General features: G+C 44.1%; 1 protein-coding gene across 1 annotated transcript in view; it reads right to left on the bottom strand.

Moving 5' to 3' along the window:
• Positions 1-25,771, bottom strand: part of ACBD6 (acyl-CoA binding domain containing 6) — a 156,393-nt gene that overhangs the window by 4,791 nt on the left and 125,831 nt on the right. The window contains exon 7 of the mRNA XM_056844532.1: positions 9,228-9,258. Coding sequence (XP_056700510.1) covers positions 9,228-9,258 — 31 coding nt within the window. The remainder of the gene's footprint in view (positions 1-9,227; positions 9,259-25,771) is intronic.

The following is a 25,771-nucleotide window of genomic DNA, read 5'->3' as shown; positions in this document are numbered from 1 at the left end:
ATGAAATCTGTGGTAAAGAACCTTCTGCAGAAAGTGATTGCCAAAATGGTCAGGCAAGTGTTTTCTTCAGCAAGCAAATGGCAATGACAAAGGTAGACCACGGGAGACGGACATTCCAGATAGAAGCCAATGGCTTCATCAGTCGCTTTATCCTCGTAAAGCCTAAATACAATACTCCTGCAGTTAAACCTATCTTAAACAACTTCTAGCCAACCCATGCATGGAGCTCAATCTTCTCTCCAGAACGTCCATCTCCCTTGGTCTACCTTTGTCACTGCCGCTTGCTTGCTGAAGAAAACACTTGCCTGACCATTTTGGCAATCACTTTCTGCAGAAGATGCTTTACCACGGATTTCATCATGTACCTGTTGGACTTGGTTTAATTCTATCTCTTTGGTGGCGTTGGGAAGGTGCATCTGCATTCAATTTGAATTACTTTCTATTGGTACGTTTGACCCTTATTGTGACTATGATTATTTTTGTCAATATAGAATGTTAGTTTGCATAGCCTAGTGTTGTTTTGTTTGATTTTTGCATCTTTGTATACAAGACTTATTTATTCTGTTTTGTATTGTGATTACAAGGGAGAAGCTGCACCTTCCCAAAAATACTGCAGCAGCATACCAGTCACAGGGAAGAAGGCGTTTTGCTATTGGGGCAAAGCACTGAATCTTTTTCACGGCTAGTTTCAGAGGTGGCTTCAGATACTGAGGAGGTCACTGTTCAGGTGAGCGTGGCCTCATAGAACTGAAGGTTTACTGGGTGGTTAATGGACGCCCCTCAGGCTGCTGTGTGGAAATTCCCTCTTTAGAGCTCCTTAGACTGATGTGCTCGCTCTTCTTCCTCTGCAAGTTGCAGAGACTGAAGCATCAGGGGTCACTAAAGATGCCAGAGGTGCTTATACAGAGTTGATTTATCATACTTATAACGCTGTTCCCAGAAAGTTGTCTGGAGATGGGCGGACCGATTACAGCGTGCTTGCTTAGTGAATTCTGACAGTGGGGATAAAAGTCTGTGTTGCTCCCCAAGGCAAAACAAGCAGTTGCTGTCATCCAGTGAGGGCAAGTGCCCCTCCACGGAAGTCCAAACTTTTTAAAGGGTTGTCCATTGTGCCACAGACAAGTGGACCATAAGAGTGTTAGGAAAACACACCTGCAGGATAGAAAAGTAGGAAAACAATAGAAACAGAAGGGGAGGAAAAATATGAGAAAAAAATCCACTAGATCATAGAATCATAGAGTTGAAAGGGACCACCAGGGTTATCTAGTCCAACCCCCTGCACAATGCAGGACATTCACAACTACCTCCCCCACACACCCCAGTGACCCCTACTCCATGCCCAGAAGATGGCCACGATGCCCTCCCTCTCATCATCTGCCTAAGGTCACAGAATCAGCATTGCTGACAGATGGCCATCTAGCCACTTCTTAAAAACCTCCAGGGAAGAAGAGCTTACCACCTCCTGAGGAAGCCTGTTCCACTGAGGAACCACTCTGTTAGAACATTCTTTCTAATGTCTAGACGAAAACTCTTTGGATTTAATTTTAACCCGTTGGTTCTGGTCCGACCTTCTGGGGTAACAGAAAAGAATTCGGCACCATCCTCTATATGACAGACCCTCAAGTACTTGAAGATGGTTATCATATCACCTCTCAGTCTTCTCCTCTTCAGGCTAAACATACCCAGCTCCTTCAACCTTTCCTCATAGGACTTGATCTCCAGACCCCTCACCATCTTCGTTGCCCTCCTCTGGACACGTTCCAGCTTCTCTACACCTTTCTTAAATTGCGGTGCCCAAAACCGAACACAGTACTCTAGGTGATCTCAGTACTATGAAGAAAAGCAGCAAACCTATTACTTCTGCAGAGAACAGAGGGGAAGATGCAGCTCTGCCGCATTAGACATGCATGGAATGGGTGGAGCTAGCGCCTAAAAATAAACTCTAAAGGTGTATCAGAACTTGCCTCTGCTCAGAGACAGCGTTCATAAATCTGTGGGCTCAGAGACCCTGAAGAACCCTACCTGCCACTGCAGTATAAGAACTGGCCCTAACTTCATCTGTCAAGGCAATTCAGGCACTAGGAAAGCAAGGATTTTTAAACTAAGTTTAAGGAGACTATGCTTTAAAAGGAAACTCAATGAATGTGATTCTCTTCACATTCTGTTCTTAAAATAGTCATGCAGTTCAGTACACTGCTGGAGAGAGAATAGTAGCCTCTGCTTGCCAAAGCAATGAGATGCAGAAATATTATAGATCAGAATTTGCTTCACTGGCTGCTTATGGTAGCAGTTGCCTCAATGTAATTAATTTGGAAATCCTAATGTGGTCCTTAAAGGCAGGAAGGCATAAATATATTCGAGCCAGAATTATTAAGTGAAATGCAATAGACTGGGTTGCCATTTTTCTGTTCTCTTCATGCTCCTTAGAACCATGAATACACCAGAATAATCCAAAACCACAAAGCCATGCTCTCTTGCCCTGGACAAGAAACATTTGCTTAGTCTCATTAACAGATGTTATGATGATCTGCATCTCAGAAGTGCTGTGAGGGCAAAATGCATGAAGGCTGGACAGGGCAGCCTTAAACTGAGAAGGCAGGGTGGTTTAATTTTCTTTCCTGCTTCACTTCCCCATCTGAAAAAAAAATGTAATATGAGATTTTCATCTGAAAGGAGTCAAAGGGTGGGTGAAAAAGCCCAGTGTTGCCATTTCTCTTGGGGGGGGGGGGGAGAATATGAGCCAGTACAGTTCCTGTATCAGGAGAAGACTGTAAGGGGGAAGAGAGAGGAGGAGCTTTTGTGAGTGGGCAGAGCTTCGAGTCTTGTCATAGGGTTTTCGAGGTAAGGGTTGGTCAGAAGTCGTTCGCCATTGCCTTCTTCTGTGCAGTACTAACCAGGGTTAGCTACTAGGGAAGAGCGGTGGACAAGTACGGGTAGCGTCATTCTTAATGACTCAACTGGACTAAAGCCGAAAGGACCTTCACTTGTTGATGTGAATGGATGCAAAAGGAATGTCCAAAGCTGTTCGAAGCGTATAATAGGAACATGGAACGTGAGACGCCTGAATCAAGGTAACCTTGAAATCATAAAACAAGAAATGGAATGTTTAAACATTTCAAACCTGGGAGTGAACGAAAGTGGACTGGAATAGGACATTTTCAGTCAGAATATTATGAAGTGTTTTACTGGAGGAATGACAAAAAACAGAGTTGCTTTAATAGTGAGGCGAGATGTAGCACAGGCAGTCAGGGGCTAATGCAAAGTCTGACCGAATAATATCAATCAGACTTCAGGAAAGCCTACCGACATAACCATCATTCAAGTTTATGCCACAACTTCAAATGCTGATGAGGAAGAAATTGCAAGCTTTTATGCCAAAGTGTCCAGGAAGAAACTGAGCACACACCTAAACAAGATGTGCTGATAATCACAGGTGACTGGAACGCAAATGTAGGAAACAATGCAGAATCAAATATATATGAAGAAGTAGGCTACACTAATCTTCTTGTATAATCCATTGAAGGTCCAACAACAGTGGAGAAGGAAGGAAGGAAGGAAGGAAGGAAGGAAGGAAGGAAGGAAGGAAGGAAGGAAGGAAGGAAGGAAGGAAGAAAAGAAAGAAAGAAAGAAAGAAAGAAAGAAAGAAAGAAAGAAAGAAAGAAAGAAAGAAAGAAAGAAAGAAAGAAAGAAAGAAAGAAAGAAAGAAAGAAAGAAAGAAAGAGCCCAGTAGCTATCTACTCTGGCTGTCAGCAGCTCCCCAATGTGTCACAAACAGGTTTTTCTACTCCTGTTGTCTTTTCAACTTGGAGATGCCAGAGACTGTATGCCCTTAGTGCATACAAAGTTTCTGTTCTACCCGGTAGAATTATGGCTCAGTATATTAAGAGGATAATGTTGCACAGATCAGGGAGAGAAGCCACCACCACCCTGGACTTCCAGATCTCTTTGCAGGTGAAACTGCATCTTTAGCCCTTCTTTTTCAGAATTAGGATGTATTTGTACGATGCAAGCTTCAGTCAACACACACGCACACACAAGGGTATACACACAGCGTGCTTTTCCATGGATGCTCTGAAAGAAGAACCTCTCAACAAAGGGCTGGTTTAGAATACTGATGCAAATATCAAATACATTCAAACTAATTCCGGGTTTCAGTGGATTTCATCAGTAAATGTACAAGATCTGGCCAGGAGATTTGCCCTAAAGCAACTTGATAACTGAAATTTCCAAGGGAATCTATACTTTCAAGAAGCCTCTTTGTTACACACTAATTACGGTTTTTAATTATATTTCAGACACCAACACATTAGTGGTGTACTCCTTTCTGCAATTAGGTGTAGTAATTACAAAATATCCCGAATGTTTTGTTGTCTTCTTCAGCTGACACATGAGGAGGGAAGAAGTGAAAGTTTAATTAAAAGAGGACAGCAGTATAGCTGGAGGTTATTTAAAGGAACAACGGGAGAGGAAAAAACAACAAGATTTTTAGATGCTGCGGTATTTGGCAACAGCAACTGTCCCCATGGCCTAGTGCTGTTGACCACGACTCAGGTCTCATTCCCCTTTCTGCAGAGTCTTACAGGCCATGGTTTCTGTTAGCCCTGCTGTGACCGCATAAACAGAAATGTAACAGGCTCGGAGTGGCTCAAAACCGGGGACCTCCAGGTCAGGCAGAAGAAGAAGGAGAAGAAGAAGAGTTGGTTTTTATAAGCTGACTTTCTCTACCACTTAAGGAAGAATCAAGCCGGCTTACAACCACCTTCCCCTTCCCACAACAGACACTCTGTGAGGTAGGTGGGGCTGAGAGTGTTCAGAGAGAACTGTGACTAGCCCAAGGTCACCCAGCTGGCTTCACGTGGAAGAGTGGGGAACACCAAACCAGTTCAGATTAGCATCTGCCGCTCATGTGGAAGAGTGGGGAATCAAACCCGGTTCTCCAGATTAGAGTCCACCACTCTTAACCACTTCTCCTCCTCTGCACAGGTAATTTTGCCGCACCTGAGGACTGAAACCGATTGGATCATTAAATTCCATCCAAAGCAGAGATGTGTCAGAATCACCCAGAAGAAGCCAACTGAAAGGAGGCAGGTGGATGGCACAGAACTGCAGCAGGCAGCAGCCTCTAATTTTTTCTTCTTGTGGCGTTCAGTTTGCAAATTATTGCTGTGGTAATCAGTCAAATTAATAACACGGTTATAAGGAGTTTTTCCCCCCAGGGAATTAAAAAAACCCACCTTTCTATTAATTGGAACTTTTTCAGCAATTGAGACATTCCCGTCTACTTCCTCCTCTTAAAAACATTGAGACATATTTGCTGCATAGAACTCTGGAGCCCTGAACAATGTTTTCAGCTTGCCAGCAGAGGAAATGTTTGAATGCTGCAGCGTTCCCAACATGAGGGCAGAGAGGCGTAGCCCTCTGCCATGGGCCCTGTCATCTGGGATATGGATGTCCTTGGCTGATGCTGCCACATATTCCTTATGCGAGATGTGTTTTTGGAGAACTCTGCAGCTAGAAGAGTTGTTTTTTATATGCCAACTTTCTCTACCACTTAAGGAAGAATCAAACCGGCTTGCAATCACCTTCCCTTTCCCTCCCCACAACAGAAATCCTGTGAGGTAGGTGGGGCTGAGAGAGCTGTGACTAGCCCAAGGTCACCCAGCTGGCTTCATGTGGAGGAGTGGGGGGGGGGAACCAGTTCACCAGATTAACCTCCGCCGCTCATGTGGAGGAGTGGGCAATCAAACACGGTTCTCCAGACTAGAGTCCACCGCTCCAAACCACCGCTCTTAACCATTACACCACACTGGCTAGTCACAGACAGTACTAGGGGATGTTCCCTAACCTCCAAATTCCTTCTCAGATGGGCTCCTCAGGAGCCCCAAGTTCTGTCGTGGCTGTGGAGGCAGGGCTGGTGGTAGGCAGTGGCTTTCCCTTCCATTGAGTTCAACAGGAATATTTAGACATGCCCCCTCTTGTGTACCTGCTCTGCCAGCACTGGAACAGGATACAGGGAAGACAATGTTTAGGATGCTGACCGGCTCCCACTCCTCCCCTAAAATGCCCCTACTGGAACCCATTTGCGGCTCCATCACCAACACAGCTATGCTAGGTTACGCAGGCCCAGAGGTGCACTGGTAAATCTCTGACACATGCCAGAATTGGGGCTCGGTTGCCGTCCTAATCCTTTTCAGCTGAGTTCCAGGTTTGTGCCCCTGGACATGAATCATTCCTGCGGTGTTCAATCAGGCTTGCTCTCAAAAAGATGTGCACGGAACTGCCTCGATTGATGGCAAAGGAGAGGTACCTTTTAAATCAGTAGCACTGCGAGTCAGTGGCACACTTGGCTTGATTTTTGCAGCCATTTTGGTTCCAGAGGGGGTGGGGGGGTCCTTGAGATAGGGCATTAAAAAGGAACCATTAAAGATTGCCTTTCTGTTCTAGCTGTGACACACAGTGTCAATAAACAAAGGAGTAAATTACCTTAAACTCCTGTCGATGGTTTAAAAGGGCACTTCCACTGAACTTTTTATTAATGTGCCACTGGATTTAAACTTAATCAATTGCAAGAATAATTAACTGGACATTCTTCAGTCGGCTGACAGCCTTAAAAATTAGTAAACCCCAGGCAAGGTGGCAGGGAGGATCATCTGGCAAGGGGGTAGCCGAATGCTATCTGGAAACCAACCAAAAGAAGAAGGCAGGAAAGATTCCAGCCCACCATCTGATTGTGATCATTCCACAAGAGACCTGCATTAAGCAGAGTAGAGGCAGATGCTACATTACTTGAAAGTCGTCTGTTTGCACTAAATACTACAAGGGGTCTTTTGCAGACTGATGCTTAGGAGCAGCCATATGGACAGATATCTGGCATTTCTGCAGAGAAAGCATCGAAGAGGGAATCGTCCCTAAGTGAGACAATGCGTTACCACTGCTCCGAAAAAACCCCAAGAGGACGTCAGCCCACCTCTAAAGAGTGCAAAGTTGTCCCCTGGAGATTAGAACAGCTGCAGAATTTATGGCATGCCCTGGGAACCTCTATTTGTCAAGCGCCAGAGAGGCACTCCTGACACAGGCACAGGTGAAGATGAATTTTCATTCAGCATAGTTTGCCTTCCAAGTCCATTAATCCTCAGGGTTTTCATGATAGATTTCTCCTTTTTATTATTTATTTCCATTCTGGCATCCCCTCCCACTGCCCTGCCACAGTGCAGAGCAGATGGTGCTCCGACAAGGAAGAAAGAGCCCAGGAGGATATGAAGAGCCAGCCCACTCTAGAGCCACGTGACTTCAAGTGCAAGGAGAAACCTTGATTTCCTCTGGGAGACGGAAAGGCAATCATTGGAGCATTCCCTGTGGGGAACAAGTGTGTGCGCGCTTGTGTGGTGGGGGTAGATGGTGGGAAGGGACTACAAGGCTAACAGGCCATTCATGAGGGAGACCACACACGTCCTGGGCTTTTCAAAGACACAGCCTCTGCCGCTGACCACAGAATGACAGGGGCACCAATAACTAGATGATATTGAACCGAAGGGGGCAGGGGGAAAGCACACGTTGGTGCTTTTCGTAACAGGCCACCCATTTGAGAGGAACATACTGGGGAGTTGTCCTTCGCTTCACCTCCAAATGGCTCTGACCCACGTTTAATCAGAACGAACCAGGATTTATTACCTATCTAAGGATGCAGTTTGACACTTGCTGTAATCACCGGTGCTGCCAAGGCAAGGACAGCTGTCAGGCCAAACACCCTCATAAAAAGAAGAATAAGCTCCGCTCCCCACTTCTCCATCCCCACGCGGAGGTATTTTGGTTAGCTGATTGGTTTGTTGTGCGGCTGCAACAAAGAGGAAAGGCTATTCGCGGAGAAAGGGGATTGTGCCGACAGTCAACTCTGTTAAAATTAATGGCTTTATTATGCGGACGGAGTAATAAATACGTAAGGATTTTCAGGAGATTGCAGGTCTGAGCAAATCACAATGATTAATTAAACTAACAAGATATTGTCAAGCTTCAAGCAAGGTTTGATTGGTGCCACTGGAGGCGGCTGCATCCAGGCCAAGGCAGTAACGAGAGAAAACACGACGCAGGAATACAGACCCAGCTCTGAAATTATAAGACCTGTAGTTCAAATTAGTTATAACTAAAAATATATATCCCTTTATGCGTATTAACTGCATTGTAAATTGTTATGGAGATTTACAAAAGGAAGTAAGACAAAACAAAAGGCACTCCAACAAAGGCCTTCTTGGCTCACCCATTTTCCTATCAAAGTGTTTTTGAACAATAAACTTGCTCATAATGGAATTCTCTGATGTACCGCATGATCAACCTGCCCCATTTTGTCTGAAAGCGCCCTTCTGGCCCCACTATTATTCCTAGGGTAGGTAGAAGACAGAGCTTCTTCCTGCCTTGGCACATTGTTTTTCATACATGTGTTGTGTGGATCTAGGAAAAAATAAACAAATGAGCAATCTTTTTAAAAAATTAAGTTAAGAGGATGGTGAAAGATCTCATAGTATCTTGATTGAGAGCCAAATCAAAGACCTCTTTTAAGTAGTGGGGAGTGTGCGTCAGATTCATATTGGAGCTAAGGAATGGGGAGAGAGGCGTTTAACCCTTTCCCTATTCTATTTTTTCCTGACCTCAATCCTTCCCTCTCCCTGAAACGTACAAGAACCAATGCAGTGTGAAGAGCACACTTCAGGGGGTTTCTAAGGTCAGGAAAACAGAGCAAGGAGAGAGGTTCCTTGGCAGCGAAGAGAAAACTGAAGGATGGCTGTTCCCCCGCCCCTCCATCACGTGTCTGTTGGTGTGGGAAGAGCCGTTGGCTCCGGCGTGAGACGGAGGGGAGGGGGAAGCATCCCTTTTCTAGAAGCTTTCCAACCGATTCCTCTGCGGCTGGCCTGCGCATGTGCTGTCTCCATGTGGGACTGCACAGAGACCACGAAGATGAAGTTTAAGATGCCAGAACTATCTGTCAGTGGTCAACTTGAACCAAAATCGATGGAAATAAAATGCTATAAAATCCAAGGACATCTCAGTGAGAAGGTAATATTTACTTCAGGACAGACACTGCAGCAGCACGAAAGGCCTTGCGTTTTTTGCTCGCAAAACCAAACCTGACGGCTTAGAATGAAAGGCATTTGCTTCTGCTGTACGTAGTCGGCTTCAGCTATTGTTCATGCAGTCCCCACAACAACAGGCAAACATGCTCATCTGCTACTTACCATAATGCAACGCCGTTTGGCCTTCATCGTCCTGAAAAGAAAAGGAAAGGAAAGAAGGGAACCAGATTTAGTGGCATCCACACAAACAAGATCTAAAAGGCACTGTAAATCCCACTCGATGTACTTCCCCATTTGAGCCATAAGTTATTCAATGAGACACACAGCTCACATCCAAGATGATCAGCAGCTCGAGTCTTTTACTGAACCTTAATTTCTGTTTTTCACTGCTCAGAATGCTAAAAAAACGCCTACATCAAAGTTAAAAGAAATGCAAGCTGCATCCCAAGGCTTTCCACAGCTGCCAGCATTCCTAGTGCCAATGCCAAAGCCAGGAGCCCAAATCCTGGTCGGAACACTGCAGAGGCACCAAGCCCCGTAGCGGGTTCCAATATCTACTGCAGCTTTGCTGAAATACGGTTCCCAGCTTCAGCATGTGCTGGTATACCACGCACTCCTAGCACAGAGTAGGATTACTGCACATAGCTGCCTTGGATGGAGAAAAGGACACAAGATGGGTGATAACAAAAAACAACCCAGCGTAACAGCCTAAACAACACAATGCAGTCCTTTTCTTGGCAAGATGAACTCCCCAGTCTTCTGCATTCTTATGTTTGGCTGTATTTCTACATCCCTGAAACCAGCATCTAAGCCTGTTAAGAGCCAAAAAGGCCCCACTGCTTCCATGCCAGAACTATGATTAGGACTTGTGGGCACAGCTGGAACTAAGCCTTTACACCACGTACACCTTACACCAACAAGCCCAAACATTTACACAGCACACCCAAGTCCATGTTACCAGAGAACCTGTTTCACTTTTCTGTTTCTTACACACAATTACATTTTTCCAGACCAAGGCCAGAACTACTGTTCACAGATTCTGCATGACACACTTTGAGATCTTCCAGAGAACAACCCATAAAACAAATGCAGGAACAGTGGCTGAACAACGAAGCATGAAAGCACAGAAACGGCATTCTCAGGACGCCTTCGTGATCTCAGCTTTGTTCACATACAAGCAGGCAGGACTAAAGGCACAGTGAAGAAGCGTTCTGAAGAAGTGTTCCTTTTAGCTTCTGCAATAAGCATGTTATGTAAAAAGCATGAACTTCTCCATCCCACAGGCAGCAAAACTGATCACTTCAGTAAGATAAAACGTTCACTGTATCTTCTAAGCCCAAATACCATTAGTAACAAGAGCACACTGCATATTTATGGCTGCGCATGCTCAACCTGCGTGGAAGAGAGCAAAAGAGAGGTAAACATTTTATGATGTAGTACCTCAACTGTGCTAAACAACAGCAGCAAACAGCTGTTCCACCGCTGCTCTCAGATGCCCGATCCGTTACATTGGGAATGAAGAGGCAAAGGCTATGCCGTTTATTAAGAACTGGACTGAAATTCTCTCCCTATTCTGGGTCTGTGTGCAAGAGAGGTTAGGCAATATTCATGTTCAGAGCCCAGTCCACCCAGGAATTAGCCTCCAATCTACCACAGCTCATAACTCTCTTCACTAGGGACCCTGATTCAGGTTTGGCTACTATGCTAATGAAATTACAACTTGTTCAGAATGCTAAAGAAAGTCACTTTCCCTGCAGGGAGTGCACACCTTTAAGCAAGACATATTAACATTTGCCAGGTAAAGCAAGCCTTGACCTGGATAGCCCAGGCTTGCCTGATCTCGTCAGATCTCAGAAGCTAAGCAGGTCTTCCCTGAAAAGTATTTGGATGGGACACCTCCAAGGAATTCCAGGGTCGTGACGCGGAGGCAAGCAATGGCAAATCACCTCTGCACGCCTCTTGCCTTGAATACCCCCACCAGGGGTCACCATATATCAGATGTGATTAGATGGCAAACAAAGAAGGTAAAGCAAATAAATCAGATTAAGATCCATTGGTTATTCAGCCTAAGAAGTAATTGCCACCTGTGCCAGGCAACTGATGGGGGAAGTATATTCTCTGTCAGATCTTCTGGCTCAACAGCTTTTGATACTATCAAGCATGGTATACTTCTTTTAAAAATTCCTTCTTTTGAAAAGTACAGAATGAATGCCATAATTAGAATATCAAAATTTAAAAGAATCACAGGCTGCAGATTAACTCATAAACCAAAATTTGTGGTTGAATGTTGACTTGAAGCTTGTCATTTCTCACATTAATAAAATCCTTCCCTTAATAAACTTATTTGCCTGTATAATGTCAGTTCTTGTGAAATGTGTAGACTTGGAATCAGAACAATTGTCTAGGTCCTTCTATACCATTCTGAAATTGATGTGAAGAAGTCTTCTGCTGCTACTTAGTCAATTTAAAGCCAGATTTATTAACAAAATCTCTCAAATAACCCAACTGGATCACTTTCAGGTTGGCAGGCACAGAACAGACAGTCACATCTTTAACTAAATGTCTTTCCAAAAAGGCCTTATCTGAGGACAAAGCCAAAATACACGCAAAAGATCTGCATGATTACTGCCATAACACCAATAAAAGTCTCCAGCACTGATATAAATTCTACTAAGACTAATAAGGTGTCAAGTGCTACTGATACTGACTCTGATAAAATTTCTCTATAAAATTAGATGATATTACCAGGTTGTTCATCAGGAAAGCTAGTTACTTTACTGGTTACTGAAAGAGTAGCTACCTTTTTTTTAATGTAGTGATTGAAACTAGATCCTGGAAGTTGAAAAAATTCTGTTAACCAAACATGTATAAATTCTACAATTTGTTTTACTGAGTGCGTTGTATTACTTTTAAAAAGTTGACAGTACAATAAAGCTTCTAAATAACAACACCGAAGCTTAGTTTAGTCCATATCTAAATCCTAATCTAGTGTTCCGTCAACCATGCTACACTCTTAGATTTTCTGAGCAGACTGGGGCTTGTAGGCACCATTTTGCAGTAGATCCCAGTTGTTCCTTGTGTATAGGTCTTGGAATGTGAAGCTAGGCAAACATTAGTCTACCCCTTGGCCATTGATTCATGGATGTTACTAGATTCTCTCTTGTCTCATGCACTATTTAACATCTACTTGAAACTGCTCTGGATGGTCATCTGGAGATGTGGAGTACAATGCTGTCAAAATATGGGTAACATACTACCCTTCCTTCCTTCCCCACCAGACCCCGAAGTGCTGAAAAACTCTAAACAGGCGGCCTAGAGGCAGTGAAGGGCTCAATGTGGGAAAACACTGCAATGTAATCCAGATAAGAATGAAGTAGTATTGGTCAGGGATAAAGGTGTTCTGGAATTAGGTGTACTGATGGGGCTGCATTACTTTCTAAAGGTAAACCAGGGATGGTCAATCACTCTTATTGAATACACAGGTTGCAGACGGGACCAGGGTGCTTTTGAACAATTTGTTAAACATGGCCATTCCCAAATAGAGCATATCTGACCAGTTACTCATGCCTCAGTAATGTCCAGGTCAGACTCCTGCAATAAGTTCAACATAGGACTGCCCTTGAAGAATGGCCGGAAGCTTCGACCAGTCCAGAATGCAGCAGTGAGGACTCTAAACAAGGACCTGCTGTGGGAAGCATATAATGCCAGTGTTACATCAGTTACACCAGCTGCCAATTTATTTCCAGGCCTAATTCAAAGTGCTGATTGCTGACAATGAACTGACTTAATACCAGGGATCTCAGCAGCCTCCATTGTAGCATATAAGCCTGACCACGAACCGAGATCAGAGGCTGGTGTGCCCGTTAAGATAAAGGAGACCGATCATGATATCAGAATCCACGGCTCTTCCCAAATGCATGCAATAAAAATAAACAAGGTGCGGAATACTGATGAGGGCACCCCCCCATAATTTGAAAGGCAAAGTCCTGCACATCTAGAAAGCAAGAGCTCTGTAGACATCCAGAAAAAGTCGTATTTTCTCTGAATCTGCGGGTCTAGATTGAACACCAACACATATTCTGACTCTTCAGGAATGATTAAAATGTTGTAACCATCATGTGAAGCGGCTCCACACAGGCGCTGCAACAATTGAGAAGTATTTGCTATCTGCATTGTCCCATCATGCAGAGACTGTCCAGCTGCAGACGTTGCTGGTCTTGAGATTTATCACACATCCAACACAATGAGCTTTAAAATAGTGCATCCCCACACAGAAAACCCTTGCCAGTAGACTCCATTGTAGACTTGATCAGCCCTTCATCATTCCCGCAGTAGATTCTTTAAAACATCAAATAGTTTTCTTCAACTGAAGCAAGGTTTTGAGAGAACGTTTGTAATAAAAAAAGATCAACACTAGATTATACTTCGAGTTCCTATGAAGCCAAATGCTATCCAAGATACTGGAGGGTTAAGTGTTTTCTAGATTTATGATTTATATTATCCACATGAGGAAATGTTTAATCCAGCAAATCTGAAGACGACAATGTGTAGATATCCATTAAGCATTGGGGCTGTGCTCTTGGGTTTTACTGTTTGAAGTGCTGTGTCTAATGAGATATATTGGTGTCCAACTAATGTGCTGGGCAAAAGAAAATCTGATGCTTTGCCCTGAAAAAATTTCAGCATGAAAACTCATTATGAGACTGGGGCACAAAGAATAAATACCACTGCAGAAGCAGAAATAATACAATTGTCATCCACTTTTACTGGCACTTCAAAAAGCACCAAGACCCTTGAAAATAATACGCAGTAATAATTTTACCACCACAAAAGTTGGAAAGGATTTCCAAAGGTGTCTGGCGCGATCGGGATATGCGGGGTATTTCGAACTAGATCTTTTTACACCAAAATAATGTGGAATAGTACAACATTGCTTTCTATGTGAAAACATGATAAAGTGTGTCTGGGCAAGTATTATGGGAGATCTAGTCCCACCATAAAATGCAACTATAAATAAGCAAATGGAACTGAGTGACAACAGGAATTTTTTTCCCTTGGAAATTGAGAAGGATAATTAAGTTTCATTTTGAGTTACTAAGCAAGAAGAGGGAATATTTGCCACAGTTATTTATACTCCGTTCTGTTCCAGGATGAATTACTGTCTAAATGTAGCTCATTTGGAGCTGTACCTATCAACAAGAACTAAGCAGTGCTGAAATATGGGAGAAATGGTTAATTGATCATGATTTTATATTGTACATTTCTTTTGACTGTGTGTGTGTAAAGTGCCGTCAAGTCGCTTCCGACTCAAGGCAACCCTATGAATTAATGTTCTCCAAAACATCCTATCATTAACAGCCTTGCTCAGGTCTTGCCAAATGAAGGTAGTGGCTTCCTTTATAGAATCAATCCATCTCATGTTGTGTCTTCCTCTTTTCCTGCTACCTTCTACTTTTCCTAACATTACTGTCTTTTCCAGTGTCTCTTGTCTTCTCATAATGTGACCAAAGTATGATAACTTCAGTTTAGTCATTTTAGCTTCTAGGGAGAGTTCAGGCCTGATTAGGAAGTCATTAAGTCCATCCTGAATGAATTCTCATATTTATACAGGATTTTGAAGTGAATCTGGTAAGTTGTTTATATCAGTTTTCAAACGGTGAGCCATTTTTGATGGCTAGCAATTTTATGTTTCTTGGCTTCTAGTGTCCTATTATACAACCTTAAATTAAAACAACTAAAATGTACACCAGCTTGCCTACTGTTGCCCAAAGGGCACAAACATCAGTGTGGCTAGCAGCTGAAGGTCTCATGGACAACTACAAGTGGGAAGAAATTATTCAGAGAAATGCTAACACGCCTTTGAGAACTTCTGTTCTTTATACTACTTCTCTTTATGTAAAAGAGGTGGGAGGGATAAGCCCACACGAACTGAAGCAAAAAAAGATACTTTAGGAACCTTGTGTAATATGTATAGGCACCGTTCTTAACATTTTTAATCCAAAATTGCAAAACCGCAGGGAGCACACAGAAGATTCCTGGGATTTTTACCTCTTGTGGGAGGTCCACTGCTTTCCTCTCCCCCAATGGTGAATTCAAGATGCTGCACCCAGACGGTCACAGAAAAGTTGCGTGAAGGGCAAAGACTGAGACAACATGGAGAGCCCATAAACACACTCTTTCATGGCCTGTTTTAAGTACCACCTCTGAGAAAATGCTAATACTCTGAATAATACTTGCACTGAAACACAAAGATGTTTACATATGGCGTTGCACTGGTGATACCTCCAGCACTTTGTTACTACGTCAGCTTACACACTTGTTTTTACATACTTGCCAAATAAACAGGGATCACATTCTACACATGTGGTCACAGAACATGGCGGCCTAACTGGAAGGAGCGGCAGCAATTTTGCCACACGAGGATGATCGAAAGGAGACATTTTGAAGAATTGTGCTCCATGAGTAATTTTAAGCAACAAAATGGGAAAAGTTAACTTTAAAATGCAGCCAATCTGTCCTGTCTCACCAGAAGTACCCAGACACCGAGGGCACAGCAATTTACTACAATGAAAGTCTAGATTCCATGTGTAATTCCATTGCGAGCATATCTTTAATAACAGCTCTGACCATGCATAGCTTAAGCGTGTATACTGAAAGACTGATGCGACAACCTTTGCAATTTTTTTAAAGGGCAAAGCTGTTATTAAGAAGGTTGCTGAGAAATTTGGAAAATGCATGCCTTAAGAGGCTACAAAACTGCTTTGCTAACAAGGTAGCTGTACCCTAATACTTCAACTAGGACTACTGGCTCAGGAACAAAGATGCGACAGTGGCAGACATCTCTCTACATCCAAGGTTTTTCCCCTTCCCAATCATCTATAAAGCATGAGAGGTGATCAAAAGAAGAAAAGGGGTATGTTAGCAGGGTAAGTGAAACTTCCTTCTGACTAAAGTAAGATAGCCTCAGTTTAGTCATTTTAGCTTCCAGGGTCAGTTCAGGCTTGATTTGATCTATAACCCACTGATTTATAATTTTTTTGGCAGTCCACGATACCTGTAACACTCTCCTCCAACACCACTTTTCAAAGGAATCCACTTTCTTCCTATCAGCTTTCTTCATTGTCCAGCTTTCACACCCATACATAGTAACAGGGAATATGATGGCATGAATAAACTCAATCTTGGTTAGATATAAAGACAAACAAATGTTCACCTCTCAAAATCCTTTCACGTGTGTGCCATTAATTTTCTTATCGAGGCCACAAGCATCAATATAGCTTGTACTAAAGGCTTTTCATTACCACTCTGGGTGCCTTATGTATTTTTCTAGTTTGTCTAACATCTTTCTTGAATTGTGAAACCCAAAATTAATGCCTTTCAACATTTAAAAATATTTTCAACAATTATTTCAGTTGAATTTTTTCTTAAAAATGACATTTATATTTTCCCACACCTGTATCAATCAAGAGTCACTAGGTTAACACAAACCAGGAAGTAATCTATAGTTAGTCTGTGTCCCGATTACCAAGCATCTATAGACTAATAGCCAAGTTGGTGAAATCTGAGGATACTTAAATCCAGTGACTGGAGCTGTGAACAGGCAAGGAAGATCTTTCTACAAACCTGAAAAGGGCCCCAAGTTTGCAGAAAAATGGGAAATCTAAAATAAAAATAGGGGATTTAAAAAAAAACAGAAAATTACCAAAGGAGCCCCTGCAGCTTTAAGCAACAGAGTTGCCACAGTATTCCAGGCTGGGTTCTATCAATAAAAGGCAGGGAGAGGAGCCAGGCCCTTTGCAGGCCTATTTTGGCCTTTGAAGGAAGATTCATTGGGGCCAGACCTGACTAGGGTTGCCAGCTCCAGATTGGGAAATTCCTGGAGATTTTGTCGTACAGTTTGAGGAGGGCAGGGTTTGGGGAGGGAAGAGGCCTCAGCCGAATATAATGCTATAGAGTTCACCCTCCAAAGAAGTCATTTTCTCCAGGGCTACAGATCTCTGTCATCTGTAGTTCAGTGATAATTCTTGGAGATCTCCAGGTCCCACTTGGAGGTTGGCAACCCTAGGTCTGGAAGCAACCTCTGGGTGACTTGATACCACCCAACGTGCATGACTGAACTAGGCCTGGCTTGCTTGCCACTGATCCACAGCAGCCACCTTATGGAAGCCAGTGTGGTGTAGCAGTTACAGCTTCAGTGGAGAGTCTGGGAGACAGGTTCAAATCCCCATCTTCCTGTTGAAGTTCACCTGTTGATCTTGAACCAGTCACATACTTTCAGCCTAACCTACATCACAGGATTGTTGTGAGGATAAAAAAGGATAAGAGGAAAATAATGTAAGCTGCTTTGGTCCCCACTGTGGAGAAAGGTGGGGTATAAATGAAATAAATAATAAATATAGCTGAAGATGGGAGGCAGATAAAAGGTTGGTTGGTGAATGGCTGAGAAGAAGAGAATGAGGCAGGGAAAGGGAAAAGGATATGGGGGTTGACAGGAGGAGGGAAAGAGGAAATAGTTCAGGGAAGGAGTTACAGGGCAAAGTGAGGTGCCACCACACAAGTCCTTGAGGGTTCCCTGCCATGCAAATGGGCCTGGGCCACTGGCTGGCACCACACAACTGGGCCATAGTTTTCCTAGGCAGAGGTTGCTGGGGCGGGGGGGGGTGGAGGAGGGAAAGCTTAAGTGAGAGGGGCAGATAAAGGTAGGTTGGCAGTTGGGTGGGAAGGAGATGGGGTTGCCGATCCCAGGTTAGGAAATTCTTAGAGATTTGCAGGGTGCAGCCTTGACATGGTGGGATTTGAGGAGGAGAGGGACATTGGCGGTGTATAATGCCATAGACTCCAACCCTCCAAAGCAGCCATTCCTCCAGGGGAAATAGGGTTGCCAACATCCAGGTGGAGACTGGAGATCACCCAGAATTACAACTGATCTCCAGATAACAGAGATGAGTTTTCCTAGAGAAAATGGCTGCTTTGGAGGGTGGACTCTATGGCTTTATACCCTGCTGAGGTCACTTCCCTCCCTAAACCTTGCCCTCCATAGGCTCCACCCCCAAATCTCCAGGAATTTCCCAACTTGGAGCAGGCAACCCTAAGGGGAAAGTGATCTCTGTAGTTGGGAGATCTGTTGTGATTCCAGGAGATCACCAGGCCCCACCTGGAGGTTGGTAATCCCAGAAGGAGAGAAGGAAGCAGGAAAAGGGGAGGGCTATGGGGGCTTTCAGGAAAGGGAAAGAGGAAATAGTGGGTGAAGGGAAATGAGATGCCTCCCTCAAGTCCTTGCAGGTTGCCTCTTGTCCCAATATATTTGCAACAGTTTCTTTGAATGAGGTGCAGACATACTGGGACTGATTGCATACCTGCAGTTCAGAGATGGAAGCAGGCCATGGGATCATATGTTCGTGCCCTAAAATGAATTTTTACCCTCTATCAATGGTTAAGAGATATGGCAGCACAGGTATTAACTGTGATTGCCTGCTTAGTCAGTTTAAAACCCTGGTTAAAGAAACTTGCTTAAGCAAGGAAGTTGGTTAGCATCAACCATGGTTAATGTCTACATTGGCATACCTCTTAAGGTGTGGGGGGAAGACTCATTATGGGGATGGGTGTGGGGCAGTGTGAACAGCCCAATTATGACTGCACCAGTCCTTTGCCAAGTAAGGGCAACCAATTCCATTCCATATTACATATCCTACAGCCTGTCCTGTTCTGCAGGTGTACGGAAACTGAAAGAGAGTGCCTGAGAAGATCCATAAAGAGAAATGTACAATTTAAGGCTACTGGAACAGACAGGCACAGTATACTTTTAGAAGATTACTGAAGACTGCACAAATTGACCAGTGTTAAGTATTAATCTTTGCAAATCACTTTGCTCACAGTTATATGAGAAAATATAATGAAAAAATTACTTTAGTACTTCCCCTAGTTCTTAACAGTCTCACAGGTGAAAAGTATGACAATTCTTCTAGTGGACTCCTGTTGGGTCTTCGCCTTCACTCTGTTTGTTGATTCTGCATGATTACTAGCTGCTTCAACTGCATAGTCCCATCTCCTCATCTATGTTAAATCTCCAGACTCATTTAGGAATTCCCAAAAGCAACTAAAGGAAAAGAAAAGCAGCCTGTCCAGATGGCAGGGGCTCCTGGGAATTAGAGGAAGGCAAACCAAAGCAGACAATGTGGAAGCAAAGCCATGTTACCATTAAAGTGGCAGAGTACACAAACTCCTGATTGGGCCCGAGAGCATATTTATTACACTTATACACCACTCTTCCATTGAAGAGCTCTTAGTGGCAGGCCTGTGGTTCCCAAAGAGTCACCTATGCAGGACATCACGTAGGGATGGCCTGCGTAGGACTTAACTAGATAAGACACTGAAGATCTGTGAATGTGTATACATATGGCTGTGGGGTCCAGAACTGGAATGGACCCAATCTAACTCAAGGGCCCTACAACTGCTTCCTATAGAAAGAGGCAAGAATTTCCCACATCTTGTCAGCCTTGCAGGTCAGCTCCATGGGTAGAAGCATGTAATGTGTCCCAGACCAGGCGCTCTGGGCCAGTCAAACCTCTGCAACTCTGTAGGCTCACTTCTCCTACCCAGACCTGCCACCATACAGATGATTAACCAGCCCTTCTTAATTGAGGATGTAGTGATGGCCACAGACATAGACAGCTTTCAAAGGGGCTTAGACAGATTCATGAAAGATAGGTCTATCAGTGGCTACAGGCTATGGTGACTAAAAGGAACCGCCACGTTCAGAGGCAGTAAACCTCTGAATCCCAGTGCCAGGAGGCAACATCAGGGGAAGGCCTTGGCCTCTATACGCTGCTGTTCAACCTCCAGAGGAACTGGCTGGCCACTGTGTGAAGCAGGATGCTGGACTAGATGGACCACTGGTCTGATCTAGCAGGGCTCTTCTTATGAGATTCCATACACCAACATTTTACCTGTAGGTACTGTGGCGTTGCAAACCTCAGAATTTATACTCCCTATACTATTAACAGAAATTAAATCCCTCAGAGCATAAACCCCCCAAAATGGATGACATCTATGTTACACTGAAGATACAAGACTACATATTCCTTTATTCTGTTCCATATGCTCGTGGACCAAAGGTCATGAACAAAACAAATCAATAAATTTAGTAATACAGAAGTATCCAAATATACAGAAATACAAAAACACAAAATCTAAGGTATACAGCTAGTAAAAAATATCTTTAAAAGCCATAGATAACATTTTTGCCACGGTGAGGGTTACATTTGGCTCAGTATCAAATAGCTTTGCAACCAAGACTACATGAACAATTGCTATGCTAAAATTCAGAGCAACACACTTAATGAGCAGCAAGGCTTAAATCAAACACCCTGTATCCTAGGATGGTTCCCTTTCCCCAACATTTCAGACCCTTCTGGCTTCTCCAATTGCTTATCGCTTTAGTATGGATGAGGCAGGTACCTGGTTATTTAAAGAGCAGGATAAATGGGCTGAGACAGTTTCCCCCAGCCCCAATTCACCAGGGAACGCTCAAGAATTCCACCTGACACTGGGACAGCGTTGTGCTCTTAAACAATCTGCCGTCTGATCCGATTGTTCCCCAGTGGGGAGGCAGGCCGCAGCTCACTCAAGAGTCATTGATTGGATTAACAGCCTAATTCCCAACAGATGAATAGAATACTGATGTCTTGTCAGCCCAGATCATAGAAGGAAAACACAATCTGCTTCTACAGCTTGGAAACTTAACCCTTTGACTCGCCTTGCAAAGCAGTATGGGCCTGGAGTTGGGAGTCCTGCATTTTTCAAGTCAGTGCATGGTTAATTTTACTGCTCCTCAAATGGTTATGATGCTATCAGTGGCTTTGCTTCTCCCAGCTGTCTTCATATAGAAGCTTTTTAAAAAGTAAATGCAAATAATGGTGAAGTTTCAAAAGAAAGGTACTGGCCGCATAATCCCTTGCATAAGCCTCAGCAGTTCTTACCTAAGTTACATAGTGGATTATGGCAAAATATCAAAAGTGGCTCCACCATTTGTCGATGCTCTGCAACCAAAGTGAAAACAGTTTAATTTACTAGCTTTCTACACTAGTTTTTTTTTTAACTCTTTAAGCTGCATACGATAGCTCAAAATTACAAGCAAAAAGAGTATTGTGAAGAGGGAGTCCCTAACCTTTTTGGGCCTGCGAGCGCATTTGGAATTCTGAAATGGCACGGTGGGCGCAGCCACAAAATGGCTGCTGCAGGAGGTGGAGCCAGCCACAAAATGACTGCCATAGCTTAACTTCAGTAACAGTGTAGATTCTTGTGCTATGGTGGCAGCTGCTGGCAAAGCAACATTTTAAAAAATCTGCACAGCCATTCAAATCTCTAATAGTCAATCAGAAGCTTTGTGTCAGTATCAGGTGTCAGCCCCTAGCATCCCATAAGCAAACTCATCCAGGCAGGTAGCTCTGAAGCAGTAATACTTTATTAGGAGCAAAAAGACAGATTAAAGGACTGACTTCGGCGTCGGCGCCCTCCCCTGAACAATCCACACTTCCAAACGGCCCAAAGTCCTTTCCATACACTACCTGAAAAGGGCTAAAACCGGTGGACTGATGGGAGGCATTATTATAAGCATACTCAGCAAAAGGCAAGAGATCCACCCAAGCATCTTATGGTAGTTTACATAGCAACACAAATAACATTCTAGGACAAGAGTTGACACGTTCAGTCTGACCATCGGTATGGGGATGATAGGCACTGGACAACCCTTGTTCCCACCCACTCAAGAAAAGCTTTCCAAAACTTTGCCACAAATTGTGGGCCCCGATTTGAGATCACCTTGCGCGGAAAACTGTGATATTTGAAGACATGTGATACAAACATTCGAGCGAGTTTTTGAGCCGTGGGAAGTCCCGTGCAAGGAACCAAATGAATCTGTTTAGAAAAAAGGTCTGTGATCACCCATAGTACCGTCTTCCCCCGGCTGGAAGATCCGTGACAAAGTCCATGGCAATAACTTCCCAAGGAGCCAAAGGTGTTTCCAAAGGTTTCAAAAGTCCGGGTGGCTTCCCCACCACCCTTCTGGCTGTAGCGCAAGTGGGGCAACTGCGAATAAAAGAATCCACGTCCGTTCTCATCCCTGGCCACCAGAACTGTCAGCGTAAAAGATGCAGGGTTTTAACAAAACCAAAATGCCCCACCACCTTGGAACCATGGCCCCGATCCATCACCTCCCGCCGAAGAGAAACAGGAACATACAGTTTACTTTGTTTAAACCAGAACTCCCCCCGCTGAGTTATTTTGTCAGGCAGGCTATTTGCGGCTCCCTCCGCCTGGCAGGCTTGAGTCAAGGCAGTTTTGAATGAGTCCGGCAGCCCTTCCAAGGGAGGAGATTCTTGTGCTTGGGAGCGAGTAAGAACGGCCAGGCTAGGCAAAGTCCCCCGCTGCTCGGGAGTAAATAGCGAGTCTGTGGGACAATCCACCTTGCTCTGATACTGGGGGAGTCGAGAAAGCGCATCTGCCAATTGATTCTGCTTGCCGGGCACATGCTTTAACACAAAACGGAACTTAGAGAAGAATTCGGCCCACCACACCTGCTTTGCCGTGAGTTTGCGCGTTCCTTTTAAAGCCTCTAAATTTTTATGATCTGTCCACACTTCAAACGGGACGTCGACCCCTCTAGGAAATGTCTCCACACCGTGAGAGCACATCTGACGGCGGCTGCCTCTTTTTCCCAAATGGGCCAGTTCAATTCAGACTGCGAAAACTTTTTAGAAAAGTACGCACAGGGCTGAAGCTGCCCCGCTTCCTGCACTTGCAGTAATGCTCCCCCCATCGCTACATCGGAAGAATCACTTGATCAATGAAAGGTTTTTCACAGTCAGGGTGTTTGAGTATAGGCTCTGAAGTGAACAGTTTTTTCAGAGTGTCAAAAGCCCGCTGACATTCTGGCGTCCAATTCAACCAGGAGGAAGGCAGAGTGGCCGAACCCCCTTTCCCCTTCGTTTTTAACAAATCCGTTATGGGTAACGCCACTTGCGCAAAATTGTTGAGAAACCCTCTGTAAAAATTAGCAAACCCAAGGAACTGATGCAATTGTTTGCGTGTAGCCGGCGGCTCCCACTCCAACACCACCCTTACTTTCTCAGGATCCATGGCCAGACCCTTGTGCAAAACCACGTACCCCAAAAAGGTCAGTTTATCCTGATGAAACTCACATTTGGACAACTTTGCAAACAATTGATTGTCCCAGAGGAGTCTCAGTACCTCTTTGACTAACTTCACATGCTCCTCGTAAGTTTTTGAATAAATCAAAATGCCATCCAGATACACAATCACTCCTTTGAAAACTAAGTCATGTAACACCTCGTTAATCATTTGCATGAAGACACTAGGAGCCCCACTAAGACCGAAGGGCGTGACCAGGTATTCAAACATTCCAAAGCAACTAGAGAAAGCCGTTTTCCACTCGTCCCCATTCCATATTCTAATGCGATAATACGCCTCGATAATACGATAATACGCCAGGTCCAATTTGGTAAAGATGTGACCTTCCTTCAATTGGCTGAGCAGATCTGGGATCAATGGAAGGGGGTAGGCATTAGTCTGGGTGACTGCATTTAGTCTGCGAAAATCAATACATAAGCAAAGATCCCCTGTTTTCTTACGCACAAAAAAGGAGGGAGTGGAACAAGGCGCTGACGAGGGTTGGATGAACCCACGGGCTATATTTTTAACCAAAAATTCCCGCAACACCGATTTCTCCTTTGGACTCATGGGATAAACCTTCCCCTTCGGTAGTTTGCCCTCTCCCACCAGCTCAATGGCACAGTCTGTCTTGCGGTGGGGAGGTAGAGCATCACACTCTTTCTCATTTAACACATCTGCAAACTGGGTGTACTCTCCAGGTAGTTGGGGGGAGGTATAGGATCCTGATTCCTCGAAGCCATGGCAGCACACCCCGGGATGGCCACCTCTCTAGTAATGTGTTCCCCATTACTAGCCTAATGTCAGTATCGGGCGTTTGCCCCTAGCAAAAGTCCTACCTGGCCCCGGCCACTTCATAAAAACCCTTGGTGGGCGCCAGAAAAAGTGTTGGCGGGCACCATGGTGCCCACAGGCATTACGTTCAGGACCCCTACATTAAGCTATAGTATGCATAACATGCACTGAAATATACATTATACAAAATCTGTACTTATATCAGGACTTTTGAAACCTTCCACTGTTACCCTATGGACTGTCCTAAACTACCAGGTATGCCCTTAAGAGGTATATAGGGCCAGGATTAACACAAGAAGCAGGGCACTGCTGTGAACCAGGGGCCAAAATGGAAGGTCCCTGGAATCCATCTTGTGGCACTCTGGAGCTGACAGGCAGGGACAGGCTAATCTACATCTACCCCAGACCTCATGACAGGTGAGAACCCTAAGAACAATGAAGAGAAGACAGCCTCTTTAACATATGTAGTAAAGCTCTCCTAGCAGCCACCTAGAAGCTGATAGCAAACCTCTTAATTGCACCAGCAATCAAGACCCTATTCAGAGAACTTGGACTTACATATCTAGATGTCTAATCAACCCCATCAAGTTGCAAAACATGTGAAACCAATCCCCTCTGAGTGGTCTCCTCCTTCATGGGAAACCTCTCCCCAAACCTCTTCAAGCATCTGAAAATCTATAACAAAATACTTAACAATACTAACAGTGCATTCCTGAGTCTGGCCAACTTACGCCGGTGTTAGTAGCCCGTAAGCCGGCGGGAGGGCCTGGACACCGGTCGCGCCTTAAAATTCATACAACACATCTTTATAGAGAATATCTGTACAGGTATGCTCATCCTCGTAAAAAGAGGTATCCACGGCCCCATATGCCAACCTCTCACGAAGCTTCTGTCTCCATTGCTAATTCCCCCAATTAAACGGAGACTATCTAATTGGAGTAACACCACCACTTTGCCCAGCCATGTTTAAAGCCTTCCTTTGGCCCAAGGAACCTTCCTGCCAAGGAAAAAGATATTTGGCTAAGTGGAATGTAGATACAAGCCAGAGTGTTGTGGCACAAAAAATAAAAAATTAAACCAATGTTAAGGTTCCTTTAATCCAAGATACCCACCCACATGCAAAAGAGAGTCTACCAACTCTCTAACCATTCCTCTTTTCCATCAGTTTAATTTAAGAATGAGTTTATTTATTTATTGCCCCTTTCAGCCTTTTGCCAGGCAAGAGGGGGAAAGCAGAGTTCTTAATATATGTACCATGTCTGACCAGTGAGAATACATTTGCAAGGATTGATATTGTACACCCCTATTCCCTGCTGCTTTGTGATCCAAGAGGAAAAGGGCCTGGCCATTCAAGGCTGAATCCAGCCTCCGGCCTCCATAAGGTTTCTGGTTCAAGTCCTATTTTCTTGACTGCATGTGGTTTCCTTCAGGTATGTGCACCTCCCCCATTAAGTATTGCACAGCCATGTCTTAGCTAACTGTTCTTTCTACTTCTTCTTCCTCTACATATCTGGATTAGAGAACCAGCCTAGGGATGTATGAATATGACCCTTTTGGCTTTGTGTTGTTTTTGTCCATCAGCATTAATAATCTTTTTTATTTTACCCATTTTTGATGTGGCTGTTTCTGATTTGTTGCTTTTCTGCAATTATGTTAGAGACCAAAATAAGGATCAAACTTAATTGTAAGAAGTCCATCGAATTTTATGCATAAATGATTTTGAT

Source organism: Euleptes europaea, chromosome 2 (assembly GCF_029931775.1).
Source record: "Euleptes europaea isolate rEulEur1 chromosome 2, rEulEur1.hap1, whole genome shotgun sequence".
NCBI lineage: Eukaryota > Metazoa > Chordata > Lepidosauria > Squamata > Sphaerodactylidae > Euleptes > Euleptes europaea.
The sequence above is the reverse complement of the archived record's forward strand: the minus strand, read 5'-3'. Positions and strand labels throughout refer to the sequence as shown.